Source organism: Scardinius erythrophthalmus, assembly GCF_964197995.2.
Source record: "Scardinius erythrophthalmus genome assembly, chromosome: 15".
Taxonomy (NCBI): domain Eukaryota; kingdom Metazoa; phylum Chordata; class Actinopteri; order Cypriniformes; family Leuciscidae; genus Scardinius; species Scardinius erythrophthalmus.
Window position 1 is genome coordinate 35,276,722 of NC_138235.1, and position 18,651 is coordinate 35,295,372.

The 18,651-nt window shown below is 37.4% G+C and overlaps 2 protein-coding genes across 2 annotated transcripts in view; one reads left to right on the forward strand and one right to left on the reverse strand.

The window, feature by feature from the left end:
* nhsa (Nance-Horan syndrome a (congenital cataracts and dental anomalies)) overlaps positions 1 to 11,146 on the forward strand; it is a gene marked incomplete at its 5' end in the record, with an annotated part of 27,705 nt that extends 16,559 nt beyond the window's left edge. Inside the window, 5 exons of the mRNA XM_081386544.1 lie at positions 1,332 to 1,527; positions 3,654 to 3,785; positions 3,915 to 6,767; positions 6,870 to 6,993; positions 7,700 to 11,146. Coding sequence (XP_081242670.1) covers positions 1,332 to 1,527; positions 3,654 to 3,785; positions 3,915 to 6,767; positions 6,870 to 6,993; positions 7,700 to 8,309 — 3,915 coding nt within the window. The 3' untranslated portion in view covers positions 8,310 to 11,146. The remainder of the gene's footprint in view (positions 1 to 1,331; positions 1,528 to 3,653; positions 3,786 to 3,914; positions 6,768 to 6,869; positions 6,994 to 7,699) is intronic.
* A 1,007-nt stretch (positions 11,147 to 12,153) lies between these two features.
* tgm1l5 (transglutaminase 1 like 5) overlaps positions 12,154 to 18,651 on the reverse strand; it is a gene marked incomplete at its 5' end in the record, with an annotated part of 44,839 nt that continues 38,341 nt past the window's right edge. Inside the window, 7 exon segments of the mRNA XM_081386545.1 lie at positions 12,154 to 12,314; positions 13,732 to 13,766; positions 13,770 to 13,868; positions 13,958 to 14,118; positions 15,421 to 15,687; positions 16,575 to 16,728; positions 16,905 to 17,097. Coding sequence (XP_081242671.1) covers positions 12,170 to 12,314; positions 13,732 to 13,766; positions 13,770 to 13,868; positions 13,958 to 14,118; positions 15,421 to 15,687; positions 16,575 to 16,728; positions 16,905 to 17,097 — 1,054 coding nt within the window. The 3' untranslated portion in view covers positions 12,154 to 12,169.

Below are 18,651 nucleotides of genomic sequence, written 5' to 3' on the forward strand. Positions count from 1 at the left end.
CTGTAAACTTCACAAGGTAAGTTTGTACAGTAGCTTTAACTCATTAGATTAGCTGGAAAGTTAACTATCTGACAGGATTTGGCAAGTGTACTTCAGCTGGTGCAGTGGATGACAGCTGAAAAGTGGGAACTGAACACTGAAGTGTTGTGTTGCATGCTTCATGTAGATATGTGTCTTGGGTTGTTTAACTTTTTCCTGAAACTGTTTCACACAAATGCATCTTCATTGTCATTTGCATGTGTCAACGCTTCTTTATGCATGTGCATGTAGCTTTTGTAACAAAAACTCTAAATGTTCAACAATTTAAAGTGTTATTCCTGTTTCACAGACTTCATGAAATCAACATAGGATTTTTGTTGCTTTTAGTTTATGTCGGTTAGCATTGAAGCAGTCTACAGCAAGTTAAAAGTTAACTTTTAGCAGATATACACAATATACAAAATTAGTCTTCTTTTCCAGGAAATATGGACCAAAAGTATCCAACTTTTAAATATTGCTATAGCCACTGACTAGTAAAAAGTCGCTAAAAGATTATGACTGACATAAATAAAGACCATTGGCCATTTAAAAGAAAACATGTCCAACTTATTGTTTTATTGGGAAATACGCCATAGGAACATTAAAGGGTTAGTTCACACAAAAATGAAAATTCTGTCATTAATTACTCACCCTCATGTCATCTTCGGAACACAAATGAAGATCTTTTGATGAAATCTGAGAGCTTTCTGTCCCTCCATTGACAGCCTAAGCAACTACCGCTTTCAAGCCCCAGAAAGGTAGTAAATACGTCATTAAAGTAATCCATGTGACGTGTCTTTGTTTGTGCAAAAAAACACAATTTACCAAAATATTAATCTCCAATGTGCGTTCATGCAACAACGTCCACTCTCGCATCAACACAACACGCATGGGAGAATAATGTTTTGTGAATAAAGTGTTTTTTTACGCAAAGGACTCGCGTTGCTTCATAAAATTTAGGTTAAACCACTGGAGTCACATGGATTATTTTAAAAATGTATTTACTCCCTTTCTGGGGCTTGAAAGTGGCAGTTGCGTAGGCTGTCAATGGAGGGGACAGAAAGCTCTCAGATTTAATCGAAAGATCTTCATTTGTGTTCTAAAGATGACTGAAAGTCTTACGGGTTTGAAATGACATGAGGGTGAGTAATTAATGACAGAATTTTTGGGTGAACTAACCCTTTAACTGCTCTAATCAAGTGAATTCATGGGGTCTTGAAGTTCACCGCAACACTGGAAACATCATTCATTTGATAGACTCATTCAACTGCAGAAACCTCATTCTGATAATCTTTGCCGTAATGTTCTTCTAGGTTGCTCTTCCAGTCGATTCGGATTCAGAGGCAGTGGGTCTGGGCCACTGGCCAAAGTGCCCGATCCCAAACGTGCCCTCAACGCTGGACAAACAGACAAACTGGGCTGGAATCTTACCATTACCCACTCCAGAAGAGAAGATGAAGACGGAGTCTGGAGTCATCACCTCATGCATCGTTCCCATTAACGTAACAGGTAAATGCCTCTAGTGTTTGCTGGTGATAATGCATGCTGAGTCAGAACTGAGTCTGACACTTAAATGGTTGTTCATAGCAGTTATAAAGGAAAGTTTAAATTAAAGAAAAGCTACTTTCATTCTATTATTGCTCAACTATATATGGCTCAAGTCTGGTGAAGTTGTCACTACTGAAGGAGAACTTTGGTCCGTTAGGATCTAGTGATGTTGTAAAAGTGTGCAAATTTAGTATGTAAAGAGAAATTATAATAACAAATAATGCCAGGAGCTTTAAGGGTGTTTAAGGGTGTGTTCACACTTGTAGTTTGGGTTCTCTTGGTCCTTTCTTAATCCCTGTATCAGATCAGAAATGACAAGATATTGCCTTTTACCTGCCTATATTTTAGCTGTGATAGTTTTGCTAGTGCTAGCATAACTTAGGAACAGTATATGTTGCATCTCATAACTAAATGCATATGAACATCTTGACCAAAGTTCTCCTCTGGCATCAATGAACAGAAGGATCACCTTGTGAGAACGCTGAATTTTGCGTGTATTGTTTTCAGAGGAGGGCGCCAACGCTACTTCCCCCTCAGCGATATCAGCTTTGCTAAGTGAGAGATCTTTTACATGTCCATTAAGTTTCCCTCTTCAGTCTCAGTGCCACTTCATTCCCTAACCATCACCATTTAGAACAACATGTGAAGAGAGAGAGAGAGAGAGAGAGAGAGAGAGAGAGAGAGAGAGAAGGGGTTGGCATCTTAGCTTTATAAACACTCTAATTTTGGCTGTTGTTTCTTCGTAATTTAATGCAAAAAGCAGTTACGGAAATTGATTATTCACATTACTAGCTCATGCTACCATAAGTTGGCGTTAAGTGGCCATTAATTTAATAAATAAAAGGTTAGTAGTTCTGAAACATAGATGGATAAAGTAAACGGGTGATTTTTTTCAGTTAGGGGAACTTTTAAAACCTCATTCTTTTTTAAAAGTGTAAAAAAATTATTGCTTAAAACTTTTGCCATTTTAGACTTTTAGACCATTTGCTATTTGAAGGTTATACAAGGCCATGATCAGATCTTCTTTATTCCATGGCATGTGATAAATGTTTTAATATAGATGAAACATGGTTTGAAGAAGTTTCATTTTCAACTTGTCAAAAGTGCCCAAACTGAAGAATCACCCAAATCCATTAAAAATTAGACACACTGGAAAGTAGGCTAAAATCTGCAAGTCATAAAATTTGAAACAAAAAAGTTCTTAGTTGTCTTGGTTACTTTCTTTGTGCCAGGTAATGCAAAGAGTCAAGAAAGCGTTTTGTGCATGCTAATCAGTTGCATTAGAATTACAAAGAGGCCGAATATATCTACTCCAGGCTTGACTGGAACAGGACTTTTGCAGTGCGTGTCAGCATGGATTGAATCAAAGACAGTGTCGACTGGAAATTGCACATCACAGGCGCAGTGGTGTAATTGGTGCTCAAAGGGCCAAGCCTGCAATCACATGAGAGTCATGATGCATGACACTGGACAAACATCCAAACAAATAAAGCTTCAAATAAAGAGAACCGCAGCATGCTGCAGTCTAGAGAGTAAGGCTGGGGTCGGGTAGGACAGATATACTCCCATTTTCAACCCTGGTTGTTTTCTGTTCTGACGTCCTGAATATGTCGCTCCTTTCACCTTGCATGGCATTGCGTATTGTTGTCTGATGTATTTTTGTGTCAGTTAAAATATTTTAACATGACTGAAACCATCTTTTTTGTTACATTTATGATTTTATAATACACGCATTTTTTTCTTCTGAGATTTTAAACTTGCATAACATGCAGAAATGTAGATTTGTTTATGTGATGTTAAAGTACTGTTATATACTGTAAAATATTATAAACATAAAAAGTATTACATTTTATATATATATATATATATATATATATATATATATATATATATAATATGTTAAATATATTCAAGAATTTATTGTTAAAGAAATAATTCTATTCATTTATAAATGTGTTAATTTAATAATTATTTTGGCTAAAATAAAAAATAAAAAAATGAGTGTGAGAAACATGGTATGGAGAAGCAAAAAAAAAAAAAAGTGGCTTGTTCCCAACACCCTCTCACATGTCTGTTGCTCTTTGCAGGGGTTGGGTTCGACAGAGAGGCCAGTGTGCGCTGCTCACTAGTCCATTCGCAGTCAGTTCTTCAACGGCGGAGGAAGCTAAGGAGACGGAAAACGATCACTGGCATTCCCAGACGAGTGCAGCAGGATTTGGGTGTGTGAAGCATTCTCCTATCACTCTTTTTGTTTTCATTACTTGTTTATTAATTGTATTTAAATGTGATAATAGTAAATGTCACAAAAATAAAATGTATTACTAAAAACATCTTTCATCACTTTTTAGATTCTGACGAGTCTCCAGTGGCCAGAGAACGTACTGTGATAGTCCACACCAACCCTGAACTTTGCCAAGAGGATCTCACGCTCTCTCGCCTCAACACTAAGGACTCTGGTTGCCAGACAGAAGAATTGCTGATTGTTGGGGCTGCACCCTCACGTAGACGGATCAGAGCACAAAGGGGGCAGGGCGTGACTGTGTCACTGTCCCATTCCACGGGAAACATATCTTCTCTGCCTGACAACTCTGACACAATGTTCACCGCCTCAGTAGGCTCCCGTCTGCGTTCCCGAAGCCTCCCGCGTGAGGGAGGGCGACTGGTGGATGAAGGTCATGATGACAGTGATGAGGATGATGATGAGGATGAGGAAGAACTGTCCCCGTTTGAGGCAGAGGACTTCCTACCAGTCCCAGGGGAACATATTCTAAAAGATGATGAAGAAAGCACTGATGACCAGGCAATCCCAGAGGGCCAGCATAACAGTTTGAAATTCAAGCAGCATGCTGGAACTACAGAGGATGACTGGATGGAGAGGGGTCGATCCCGTCTGCCTCGTAAAGCTGACATGGGTAGCTGTGAGATTTCTTCAAGTTCTGATACGTTCAGTAGCCCCATTCACTCCGTTTCCAACGCTGGTGTGCTGACTAGCCAAATGGACCACAAGGAAGATCACCAGTCCTCGAGTGGCAACTGGAGTGGTAGTAGTTCTACATGTCCCTCCCAGACATCAGAGACCATTCCACCTGCAGCCTCACCCCCACTCACCGGATCATCCCACTGTGATTCAGAGTTATCGTTGAATGCAGCTAATAATACTAATGATGATTCCACAGGCTTCATTATTGATCCTTATCCTGGAGACCGATCGCAAGGCTTCCGTAGCCATAGGACAGGTTCATTCACTTCCACTGCAACTGACATGCTTGATGATGCTGGAGTCAGCACTGCCAGTGAGGGCGAGTGGAGCTATCCCCTCTACAGGCACAACATGCCTTGTCCGCCTGACTTCAGTCCTGAGCACTCTAGGGCAGAGAACATCCTAGAATGTCCCAGTTTTGCTAGCATTGCCACTTTTGAAAGTTTAACAGAAAGGCCACCTTCTGAAAAGGCAGACACCGCCTCACACTATTCTGTAGATGCAGAGGGCTACTATACCTCCATGCACTTTGACTGTGGTCTTAAAGCTAGCAAAAGCTTCACTTATAACTATGCATCTGTAGACCAGCAGCAGGCAGAATACGGACATCAAACAAACACACTTGGGAGAAATAGTCTCTCTCTAAGGAAACCAAAGGTGAAGCCATCCCCGCCAAAACGTAGCTCATCCTTGAGGACAATAAGCAGCCATGTTGGACCTCCTACTGACAAGAACGAACCAAAGATTGCTGGTGGTCAGAACAAATCAACGTCTTCCAGGGAGAGAACTCAGCATGTGGGATTAAACGGAGGCTCCTCGAGTCAGCTGGAGAGTGAGGAGCCACTGGGGGCTTGGGGTGTTGAGAGTTCTACAGAGATTCCAGAAGTTGCTTTGTTTGGCTCTACAGAAACACATTCCTTCAAGGATGAGGGAGCTGTCCAGTCAGACTATGCAGATCTCTGGCTTCTTAATGACTTGAAATCTAATGATCCTTACAGATCATTGTCAAATTCCAGCACAGCTACGGGTACCACTGTCATTGAATGCATTAAATCACAGGAGAGCTCAGAATCCCAGACTTCCCAGTCAGGATCGAGGGCCACCACTCCTTCACTACCATCGGTGGAAAGCGAGTTTAGATTGCCTTCACCAGAAAAGCTGGTGGGTCTAGCATCACCTTCCAGTGGCTACTCAAGCCAGTCGGAGACACCAACATCTTCTCTTCCATCGGCTTTCTTCCCGAACGCTCACCCATTGTCCCCTCCTGGTGGCAAGAGGAAACCCAAAGTCCCAGAAAGGAAGTCCTCACTTGCTTCTTTGCAGCAGTACTCATCCAAAAGGGACCTTGAATTGCCTATCATTCCTCCCACCCACCTTAACCTAAGTGCCCTTCCCAATGTCAGCAAGCCTTCAATTCACAAAAAACAGATGCACATCCTGCACCAGAGCAAACACAAAGCAGCAGCTTCAGCAGAATCCAAGCGTGAGAGTCTTTCAAGTGATGAGCTGGCAATCACTAGTCCTTTGGCCATCACTCCTACAGTTCTTCGTTCAGTTCAGCTACGTTCAGTTGGCAAATCTGGAGAAGGGAGCTACGATCGACTTAGCACTGATACTGCCACTAGGCCTAAGTGTCCCACTGTGACTATCATCACCCCACCTACTCACAATAAACCCCATGAAACTAGGAAACCTCCACCCTATAGACCCCTTCTCACAGAACCTTCCTCTCAGGACAATTGTGAATCACTGTTTACCCCAGTAGATGGACTAGCTGGTAAGAATATAGCAAACCATTTTGGTGCAAGAAATAGATATGACCGATTAGCCCCATCCCCTCTTTGGAGCATGACTGCTTTTAAGGCCCAGTCTGATGAGGAGAACATGGATGAACTGACATTGGGGAATTCTCAAGAAGTTGCAGAAAAGGTGAGCACCTCAAATAGTTTCTTTCCCCAGAGTAGTCTGGAAGTAGAGCAAAGCCAGCCATTGAGATCTGAGCCAAACGAGGGAAGCCCTGGTCAGAATGGTCTAGCAAAGAGGTCAGATATTCTTGACCAAGTGCGTGAAATTGTCAAGCAAAGATCAGAGACATTGCAAGCTTTTCCAATTAGCGGTGCTGGAGAAGAATCTGTAACATCAGGTGTTCCAACCAGAAGTGCCTCACAGGAACATGTAGAGGAAGGGTCAACACCAGACACAGAAGACTATTTTAGCAGAGGTATGTTTGTGTAATCTTTTTATTACTATGTAAACTAGCTGCCATGTTCTTTAATATTTCAGACATTTTGAATTGGAATGAGTTTCAGAGTTTCTATTTCAGAGTCCACACCAAGCGATCCAACAGTGTCCCCTCTGACAGACGAATCCAAATCTGAGGATGATAGCGTTTTTCTTTCACCAAGTAAAAGTCGCACAACAGAGGATCTCTTTGCCATGATTCACAGGTGTGTTTCAACTTTTGGTATATTTTTGATGATCAGAAAAAAATATTAACTCCTTCCCCGCCAGCGTTTTTGAAAAACGTTGCTTGCCAGCACCAGCACTTTTGATAATTTTCACAAAAGTTTCATGGCCCCCAGTATGTTTTGTTGTATAAATAACTTACAATTTATCAAAAGAAACAGACCCTCTGCTTTTAAACAAAAACCTGTTTTATTCTAGCTCCATGTATTCTTTTTTATCAATACTTGAATTTGGGAAAGTTTGATAAAAAAAAAGCAACATTTTGAGCAAAAAGCTGAGATTTTTTATTTTTTTTTTAAAGACTACATCTTGATCGGATTCAGAACAATGATTAAAACATATATGGAGTAGATCAAGTCCATCAACTCCCCTAATGCTTTCACAGTCCTATAGCTTGTCCTGGGTCGACATTTCATGCGGTAACAGTAGGCAGATTTGATTTATATGCTGTTTATTGTAGACGATTGCATTATTTTATGCATCTGCTTACATATGCTATCGCTTGTTTCTGCTTCATCTTCACTTGTGTTTTGATCTGGAGATTCATCACTCTTTCAGAAGATGCCTAATAGCGCCCCCTACCTTACAACAGTGAAAACACGAAAAGCCGGAAAATTCTGTCAATGGCGGGGAGAGTAAAAAATCCCCAAATTCTTATTATCTCTTATTTGTGTTTTTCCATCTCAGGTCAAAACGAAAAATGCTGGGCAGGAAAGATTCTGGAGAATCAGTGAGGAGCCGTTTAGCCATTGTCGCTGGGAATGGCTCTGCAATTAATCCTGCAACTTCACCAAGCACCCCGAACGTGCCTGCAAGTCCATCTATTCAAACTCAGCGAACCCCAGGTCCAATTTATAGGAGTGCCAAAAAGTCCAGTACCTCAAATGAAGAGTTCAAATTGCTGCTGTTGAAAAAGGGAAGTCGGTCCGACTCCAGTTATCGCATGTCAGCTACGGAGATCCTAAAGAGCCCAATTGCGCCCAAAAGCCCCGGTGAGCTCCTGATGGAGGGTTCTAGACCACTTGAGGAGCCACTTTCTCCTTTACAACAGCAGTTTCCAGAGGGAAATCATGAGCAAATCCACAGCCCCTTTCCAAAATCATATGCTGAGGGCTTCTCCACAAAAGCTTTTCCCACATCTGCCTCATCTAGACAAGGCCGGTCAAGGATGCCACCAGCTGCAAATAGTAGCCGCTACAGTACACGCAGTCGGCTGTACACTGCTCCCATGCAGGCCATATCAGAAGGGGAAACAGAAAACTCAGATGGAAGCCCACATGATGACCGTTCCTCCTGAAAAATGCATCTTAGAATTTGAGCATCAACTAAGTCTAGACACAATCTTTGATATTAAGTCAATAATGCTGGGCTCTTGGCATACTATATATTTTTGAAGTATCTGTTCTTAAGAAGACCGTAAACCATAGACAAACTACATAGTGTCTGTACCCTTTTGTATCAAAAAAGAACAAATCATTCTGATGATGGTTTCAGTGGTGGTGTTCCAATAACTTCCATGAGCATATTTATTTTATGTAAATGCTTTGTTTGTGTACCATTCATTTGAGAATGAGAGTGGAGAAAACTACATGCTAAAAATCCATCACTTTGTGATTATTCACGGATGCTTTCTGTCACAGACATTTAGCATTGTCTAGAAACAGAACTGTACAGGGGTAACTGTGAAAATGGGTCCAGAAGATGTTAAAAGAAGGGAAAATCTTTCTTGTACCTTAAACACATACTGTTTATGGCAAACAGCTTGGGACAATCAAAGAGTGGCCTTTTGTATAGATAGCTGTAGCATAAATGGGCTAAGTACTTCTGAGTTAGCCAGCAACTGGATCTTATTGGGCAAGAGATGTAGCTGAGTTGGATTATCCTGATGGCCAACCACTATTTTGCACTTCTTTTGGTACTGAGAAAATATCAGACATTTTTGAGAAATCGTATGAAATGCCACAAAAGAAAAAGTGACATAAAAATAAATATCTACATATAGAATAGGATTTTTTAAAATGTATTTTAATGAGATTTACATCTGGAAAATTGTCCCTTTTGGCATTTTTAAGATACTGAAAGACTTTTAATGCGACTACAACTAATTTTAAAGCAATTGAATGACCACATGATTCTTCCCTTCCATTCAATATTTATATTTTTTAAGCAAATTTCTTAAAAAATAAATAAATAAATCAACCCATTGTTTCTATATCAATGAATTGATCTAAGAAAAACAACAACAGCTACAACACGGGCACTAGATGTATTCTGTGAATACCGTACCAATTGTAAAGTGACGTTTTTGGTTATTGATCACTGACTCACAAAGCAGGACAAATACTGTGCAAGCTTTTTACAGCCAACTTGAAATTATGCCTCTACCGCAGTGGTTGTAGCTTTTATATATTTCACTTTAATAGATCGACTTAACTGCATGCAATAAAACTTCAGAGCGGAGCCGATATTGGTACATCATTTTTTTGAGAGCATCAATGAATTTGCATCATCATTATGTCAAATATGATCTGTTTTTGTCCTAATATATCAGATCGAAACACTGTTGACAATCTTTTTGAAAAACATTTCTATGTAGTAAAATGGACTGGCAGAATAACGTGTAGAAGGACAAGTAGAAGTTTGTAGAAGTGTGTAGTGAAAGTGCTTTTGGTCAGGAGGCTTTTGCAGTTTGTGTTGCTTTGGGTTTGAATTTGCGATGTTGAGAGGGCAATGAGGAAAGTTACTAGAAGGACTTTAAGTTGGGTATCGTCCTAGACACTGATGGAAAACAAGTAGCACAGACAATAAAAAAAATATCCAAAGAAAGATTACAGAGATGTAGAGTCACGTCAGACTGAGACAGAGCAAGTCTGCAGTAAGAGGGGTTTGCGTCTTAAAGTCATACATAGACAATATTTCTTTGCTGGATCAGTAAATCTGTGTGTATGAGGATGTGCTAAAAATGGTGCGAATCAAAGAAGAGAGGTTGTAAAAAAGATTGAACGTGGATTTGCACTACTGTTTTGGTTATCGTTTTTTAAATCAGTTTCCAAGACTCACCTCATGCTTTTCATTTTGGTACGAAAGTGTAAGAGTTAACTAGTGTCTATGAAATATTGGGCTTTTATCAATTCATGCCTGCAGATTTATTTATGGACTTTTTCTTTCAGAGGTTAAGCTTTATTGGGAAAACACTGGTTTTAAAAGAGATTAATCTAATACAGAAAATAAAACCACTTATAAATAATATAAAAAATACTAATGACATAAGCTACCGTGTTAATGAACCTTTGAAACCTAATGATGTCCAGTGGTGTATTTGGCATTTCTCTCCTTTGTACCATTGACCGCCTGGTGTTTTTGCGACTTACCTTGCTATTGGTGTCTTTGGATCATTTACAGAACCAAGTATTTGAGCTGTCTTCAGCTATTTGATCACTAACAGCTACCCACAACTATCTAGCTTTAGGTAAAGATGTTATACAAAGGGAAAAACACAACTACAAATCTAAGCAATCTTAAGACTTCCATCACTATCCATCTCTAAGACAGAGGTAAACGATTTTGTAAGCTACCATTCCAACAATGTAAAGTCTAACCTTAAAATTTGCACTGATGTAGTATGTTTGTGAAGGTTTTCACATTGTCTATTGCTGTACCTAAGGCTATTTAAACAGGAATAGTTAACACAATCAATTATGAGTTGAGAAAAAAAAAAAAAATCTAATATTGTTAAAGCATGCTTGGTGAATGGTAACATGCAAAGATTTGTGTACCAAAGGATTTCAGAGTTGGACAAACACTGTACTGAACACACAGTTATGTGACGTGTCTCCTGGTACTCGACTGAAGTCTTCAAGCAACTAATGTTTTTTTTTTTTTGTACACATTTGTAAATATAATACCTTTTAAAATTGTTTCCAGGGTGTTTCTTATGTAAAATGTTTTCAAAGTTTACATTAATTATAAGCCTTTGTATATTTTTGATCTGTGCAACACTTTTGAGTCTTGTATTTATTTTTTAGTAAACTTTGTGGAAAGTCCCATTGTAAAATGTCTCGAAAACCGTTTGCCAGCTTGTCTGGCTGTTTAGTAAATGTGCATAGAAGAGGCCAATAAATGTGACTGCTTTAAACACCTAAACACGTCTGTGTGTGTGTAAATGTTCATTTATCAAGACAGGTGAATATGCTGAATTAATTGAAGCCTGGTAAATCATGACACATTTAAACAGTTCTTTGTTAATGAAGTGTTAAGAAGCTGCTCTTACATGCCCCACTTTGACAGGTGTGTTTGTCGTTTTCAGTTTTGAAACTTTTTACTGCATGGTTTAGTTGTGTGTGAGCCTTGTAACCCACTAATGAGTTAATTCATGTGGTTTTGGTCAATTAGTAAAGACTGGTGTTACAGGTTACACCCTCGGCTCGAGGCGCACCAGTGATGGAGAAAGAATTTTAATGTGTAACCTTGCAGGAACACAAAGTCTTTATATATAATGAATTATACAAGTATTTTAATGCATTAATTATGCCTTGAAATGCAATGCATGGTCTCTCGAATAATTGTAAACACAGTTATAATACTTATGTATTCATTTTACACACCTTTAGAAAGTAATGCATTAAAACATGACAAACCACCAATTTCAGATGTAACAAGGAATCTGCATATATTATAATGCATTTTAACAATTATTTATGAAAGGATATAATGCATTATAGCATTAATTATGAACACCTTTATAATGCATTATACATAGAGGTAAAGTGTTACCACTTTAAGTGTAAATGTATTGAAGGAATGAGTATGACTATTGATAGTATGATTTGTGTGACCAAAAAAACAACAACAGGAGTTATTTTGTTTTTGCGTTTATTGTTTGGTACAGCAGAGGCTAACTGGGATCTGCTAACCAGCCGAACCTTCAAACCCAAACCTTTTGTTCAAGTGGAACGAATAAGTATAACATCTTATACAAGGACATACTTAAATGTGACAGTGAAACATTCACTCTCCCTCTAAAAATCCATGATAATATGCACCTTGAAAAGCACCATGTTTGAATTGTGTAGGTTAAGACAAGGCTGAAGCCTCAGTGTAGTTATCAACGTCTTGAGAATGTAGATGTTTGTGCTCAATAGATGAAGTCAAGGTTTCTCAGCGGTCTTTGACCAAGATGTCTGCGACTCCATGCACCTGAGTGAGCTGAGGACAGTCAAGTGTTGCCAGGAGCTTCTGTGAGCCGGAGCGTTTGGGAACTAATGTCTCTGTCAGACACATTGTGGCTTGGCCTAAGATATCACTGAGAGAAACGATGAAAGATAGTTATTTGATAGTGGCCAAGTGATGGTCATCTTCACTTTTCATAAAATAGTATGAAAAATTTGTTACATAATTTTACATGCATATTGCATAGTTGCTGGATAAATACCTTAACCAACTTTAGTGTTTTGTTCTTCCCTCATATTTAAAAAATATAAAATATTTTCCTCATATTTTGAGGGTTTAATTAACTTTTACGGTCATTAAAATCAAATATCCTCTACTGACATCACTTTTGGCCACTAATGGATATTGGTAGTTAGTAAAAAAAAAAAAATAAAAAAAAAAAAATAATCATTTAAATATCAATAATTGACCTTGGTGAACTAATTCACAAAAATGAATAAAACTTCGGAAACCATTTTTTTGCTATTGAAGTTTAAATCAGAGAAACCAGTAAACCTGTTAGGATTGTAAAACTAATCTTCTTAAGAAAACTGATTTTTCTTAAATTTAGTAAAATAAATGAAGGCGACGTAGTGTGTGCTTTCTATTGTAATAATAGTACATTATGCATAATTACAAGTAACTAACCCTAAACCTAACCGCAACTCTATAGTAAGTACATGTAGTTCATTAATATTACAAGTAAGTACAATGTGTAACCTAACCTTTATTTTTTTAAAGGGGTGGTATAATGCCCTTTTCACAAGATGTAAAATAAGTCTTTGATGTCCCCAGAGTGTGTATGTGAAGTTTTAGCTCAAAATACCCCACAGATATTTTTATATGGCATGTTAAAATTGTCACTTTTTGAGGGTGAGAAAAAACACACCGTTTTTGTGTCTGTCCCTTTAAATGCAAATGAGCTGCTGCTCCCAGCACAGGGGGCGGAGCTTCAAGAGCTTGTGTTCTTTTATCTCACACACACATGCAATAAAAATGTCAAAAACTTTCAGCCTTTTATGTTCAAACCAGAGTCAGACAAAGATGGAGAGACTCAAGAAGAAGTGACAACATGTAGAATGCAACAGGACATTTCTGTACGGTTAGTTGATGAATTTATGTAGCTTATGTGTAGTTATCTTCTAGTCATTGATTAGCATATTCTGTCTTAATAATCTATAAATCGTGCTCAGGGGGCGGGGTTTATGTAAATTTTATGGTTAGTGATGTCACTAACCCGGGAGGAATGTCGTGTAGTCCCTACCAGCCGTTTGTTGTAGTTTATTTCTTTAAAAGCAAATATCTCCCTTTGCTTTGAACTTTGAGCTTTGTAACTTTGCAGATGTTGTTTATGCTCAAACAGCAACATTACACACTAACTAAAGTTAAAAAAGTGAAATCATAATCAACCACCCCTTATTTTAACTGGCAAAATCATTGCGAACATTCATTGTTAAAAACCACTTCATCAGAAAACAGTTTGGTTCAGTCATTGCAAATGAACGTCTTACCCGTAGTGAATGGTTTTGACATGCTGCATTCCCAGTCACTCGATCCGGAATATGACGTTCTTCAGCACACGGGGCAGTGGGTTCTGGAATTTGATCTCGACTTTCAGCTCTCTGCCCACTACAGCATCACATACAGGCTGAGAGAGAATATCACACACACAAGCTGGATTAATGCAACATAGCCAGCTGGGTAATGTTATCAGCGGGTGGAGTCACTTACACTCACAGCGATGGTGAGGTCTGGTGTGCGCAGTCTGAAGCTGAACTGTTTGGCCAGAGTTTGTCTGGTCTCAGTGACCCGTCCCGAGAGAGTGAGCATCAGAGCCGACTGACCCAGCAGCTTCTCCTTATAGTCCTCATAGTGCAGGGTCCACTCCAGAGACCGCACTACACAGCCAAAACATTCATGACACTCCAAATACACATCAACATTTAAAATGGACTATATTAATAAGAACAACTGGTTATAATACCACATCACTTACTGAATTACATTGGTTTTGTCTTATTTACAAGTTCTATACCAGTGTAATACTTTTTATTTTAGTCTTATTTATAAGTCTATACTATTATAGAATTTATTACTTTAATTTTTATATTTTGCATTTTTTATGTAAATTTTTGTTTTAGTGATTTGTGTTTTAAAATATTTTTATATAGGTTAAATTAACTGTTATTACTGTTATAACTGTTACTTCAACTTAAAATTAATTTAGTTAAATTTCATTTAATTTTTTTATGTTTATCTAATATTTATACTGTATTAACACAATGTTAACATTAATGGTAATTGTATTGTATTAATATAGTATAGTGTTACCATATTAATAATAATAATAATAATAACAATATTTGGTCACAAGTACCATATGAATTATTGAATTAAAATGAATTAAAATATAATTACATCTTTATTTACAAGCAGACAACAATACCAGTGTTAGTTTAGTATTATTAACATACTTCTATAGTATTTACTGTTTTTAATTAGCTCGTATTTTTATATTTTCTGTTTTTAAATGAATTTTAAAAGTTTTGTTGTGCACTTTTGTCCTTTTTTATTTGTTTGTTTGTTTGTTTGTTTGATAAGTTTTTCATCTAATATTTATATTTTATTATTAATAATGATAATAACGTAGTTACTGGTATGATCTGGGTTATTGAATTAAATGGAATGTTAGTAGAATTAAAAAAGGTTTAGTCCTATTTTACTAGTATACAACACTCTACCAGTGTTACTTTAGTATGTATTTACATACATAGTATGTATTCATATTTGTAATATTTAATAATCACGTTTTTTTAAGTTCTTTGTTGTGTTTTTTCTTTGATATTATTTAGATATTTACAGTAAGTTATCCAGCTTTAATTAAGTGTTATTGCAGTTGTAGTTTAGTACTTCAGTTTAAAAAACTGTATGAAAATATTTATGAAAATATATTAAAGTCATCCAAAGTCATTCAAACAAGTTTAAATTTTAGTAATTGTTGTGTGCCTTTTCATTGTTATTGTTTTGTTTGATTTTTAAAAATTTTAATTAATTTAATTCAGTGTTATTGTAGTTGTAATTTAGTGTTTCCTCTAATATTTATGTTTCAACTTTATTTCAATTACCAAAAAATGACTAATAATTGTTAAGTATCACAAATGTCTCATGTGTTGTCTGCTGATGAGATCATCATCTCTCACACTCATTGGGCTTGAGCTCAACACTGGTCTGGTCCTTCTTCAGGACGGTCTTGTTGGCCGCCACCTGGCTGTAGAGGTCAACGCTGCGAGGAGCTCTGCTGTTGTTCTTCAGAAGGATGGACAGCTCAGCATCCTGACCAACACATGGTCCATCACCCTGCATGGACACGTCAACAGTCACTTCACTGGCAGTGGTGGGAGAGTAGACGGATCGCTTGGAGCCGAAGCTACAGGCCGTTTCCACAGCGGTGCGCTCCTCCGCCGAACCTGATCAATGACGGGGAAACGAGAGGGCAGGGATCATTATAAGCACATTTAAAAGTCCCTCTGTGGTGAAAATAAAGTTTTTAATGTTGTTTATATGTCTATGTGGTGTTTTTAATATGCTTTAAGACAAACCATGTGCAAATTCATCAGTCATGTTACTAAATGTTACTATAGTTTTTGAATTTTCACAATGCTTTATTTTAGTGCTGTCAAATCAAATAATCATGATTAATCACATCTAACATAAAAGTTTGTAAATACACACACATACATATATACATATACATATATATATATATATATATATATATATATATATATATATATATATATACACACACACACACACACACACACAATAAATGTAAATATATATATACCGATAGATTTGATAGCACTACTTTTTGTATAAAGTTTTACATTTTTGAAGTACATTTTTAAATTGTGCTTCATAAATACATTTGAATTTGATACTGATACACTTAAAATAATAATAATAATGAAGTGAGCAAAAACATTACCAAAACTCTGGAATTTTAAGAGTTTTTCTCCCCACAAATGCATTTTGATTTTATTCAAACACAATAAAATGTTTTGTGAATTTTATATATACAGTATATATACTGTGTATGTATATATATATATATATATATATATATATATATATATATATATATATATATATATATATATATATATATATATATATATATATATATATCTTAGAAGTGACAATGTCAGTTTTTTTAGTACAAGAAAAAAATATTTTGATTATAAAATAATTATGTATTTTTAAAATTAAGCATTTCAAAAGCATGTAAACGATTTTGTCACATGTAAGTGCAAACCTTATCACAACTGTCACATTATTTAATGTGGATTTTCACCTTCTGGGTGTTTGTAGAGGTGTGTGATATCCACACGTTTGTCTGAGCCGACAGCTTTGGTGCTGATGCAGTGACCCACTGCGCTCTTGTCAACCCGAATCACTTTGAAGGTCCCGTTAGTTTTGCGCTGCCAGTAAACTTTATCGCTGTTCACCTACAACACAAAGAGCCAAATATTTAGTACTAGCACACCATATTATAAATCTATGTGGTGAGATTATGTGCGACAGATAGAAATATGAGGCAGATATGCTCATAAAACATTAGACATCATTAAATATGAAACTCTTTATGATGGAATCCTAAATTACAGGAAAGTAATTAGAATACTTCAGCAAAAACGAAGCCCGTGTCATATTTGAGGAAGGTCTGTCCACTGCGGATCGCAGCAACAGATGTTGGGCCGCAGCGGAAGAAGCCCTGGCTGGTCTCCTGAGGAGTGGAATCAACCACCTGCCAACCTCCAAAACCAGATGGCAGGTCGGGACGAGCCATCCAGGCCTCATTCCACAAGTGGAAGTTCCTACATAGAGAGAAAAGCAGCAACTTTAAAGGAATAGTTCACCAAAAAAGAAAATTATCCCATAATGTACTCACCCTCAAGCCATCCTAGATGGCTTTGTGATGGCATTGAATAGTGACCGAGTTTCGACTCTCTTGTGAAAGCGCGTCCGGCTGTTGCTGGAAGCCGGGGATTATAGTTTATAAAGTTATAAATATGGATATTTTTCTTGCAAAAACCCATCGCTTTGCTTCAGAAGGCATTTATTAAGCCACTGGAGTCATATGGATTACTTTTATGATGGAGCTTTTTGGAGCTTCAAAAACTTGGGCACTATTCAATGTCATTTCAAAGCATGGATGTTGTTTATAACTCCGATTGTGTTTGACTGAAAGAAGAAAGACATACACTTAGGATGACTTGAGGATGAGTAAATTATGGGGGCATTTTCATTTTTGGGTTGTCGTGGATTTTTTCCCTAAAACCTAACTATCTGGGTTGTCTCCAATCGACATTGCCTGGGTTGTCTCCAATCGACATTCCCTTTCATCCTATATGTCTATCTGGGTTGTCTCCAATCGACATTCCCTTTCGTAGTCTACCCCTTTTATCTAACTAACCTGCTTCCCTAACTAGATTTCTTCCTGCGCAGGAATAATTGACAAACAGACCTTAGCAAATGTCCTCTAAATGTTTTAATCACGGCCAGGAGATCTTCCCGAGCAGTTCTCAGGGAATCTCTCCCAAGAAGCAAGGCCGGAGGATCTCAGACAAATTCCATTGAGAATCCCACAGTGCACAAGAATACAACAGTTTTTATAGAATAAGGAGGTATGGCAAAAAATGTCATACCGCATTACATAATTTCCCCACAATTTGATTGGTTCTTCATATGCAAACCCTTCTGTTACTAGGTAAAGCAAACTTTGTTTTAATGATTACTTCATTGTTAATCACAAGGTTCAAATTTAGTCATCTGTCTAGTTTCAATTCCCAAATGTGTTATTTATACACTCACACAACCAAAGTCAAAGGGGTATGAATACAACATCCAAAAACACAGGACAAAACGTTTTAGTACATTGTGTTTCAAAGTGTTATCATGTTAGGCCTGAAAAGAGAAGAAGGTTAGATGTTAAATATGGTTAGAAACATGGTTAGTTTAATATACAGTTTAAAATTTCTACGACAGGGTGAACTAAACTATTCCTTCAACGTTGTCAAATTATTAAAACAATAATGAACATGATACAACTTCTATGAAATCACAAATAGCCTAGCTACTTCCTGAGGCGTCCTGCATTTGCATGAAACTGCAGTATCATGGAAAAAGAAAAATGGGTGGTAATGCAAGTAAAGCCATATGTTACTTAAAATAAAACATTAAAATAAACCGTTAAACTTATTTTATTTCAGCTAGTTGCCACATTCCCCATTCTAATGTAACGTTAGTTTAAATTGATGTAGGCCGTGTTACAAAAATAAAAATTAATTAAAGCTGCGATGAAAAGGGCCCTCGCACCCCTGCCACCGCCACCCAGCGCCTTTAGGAAATGCCTTAAGATTACACTCACC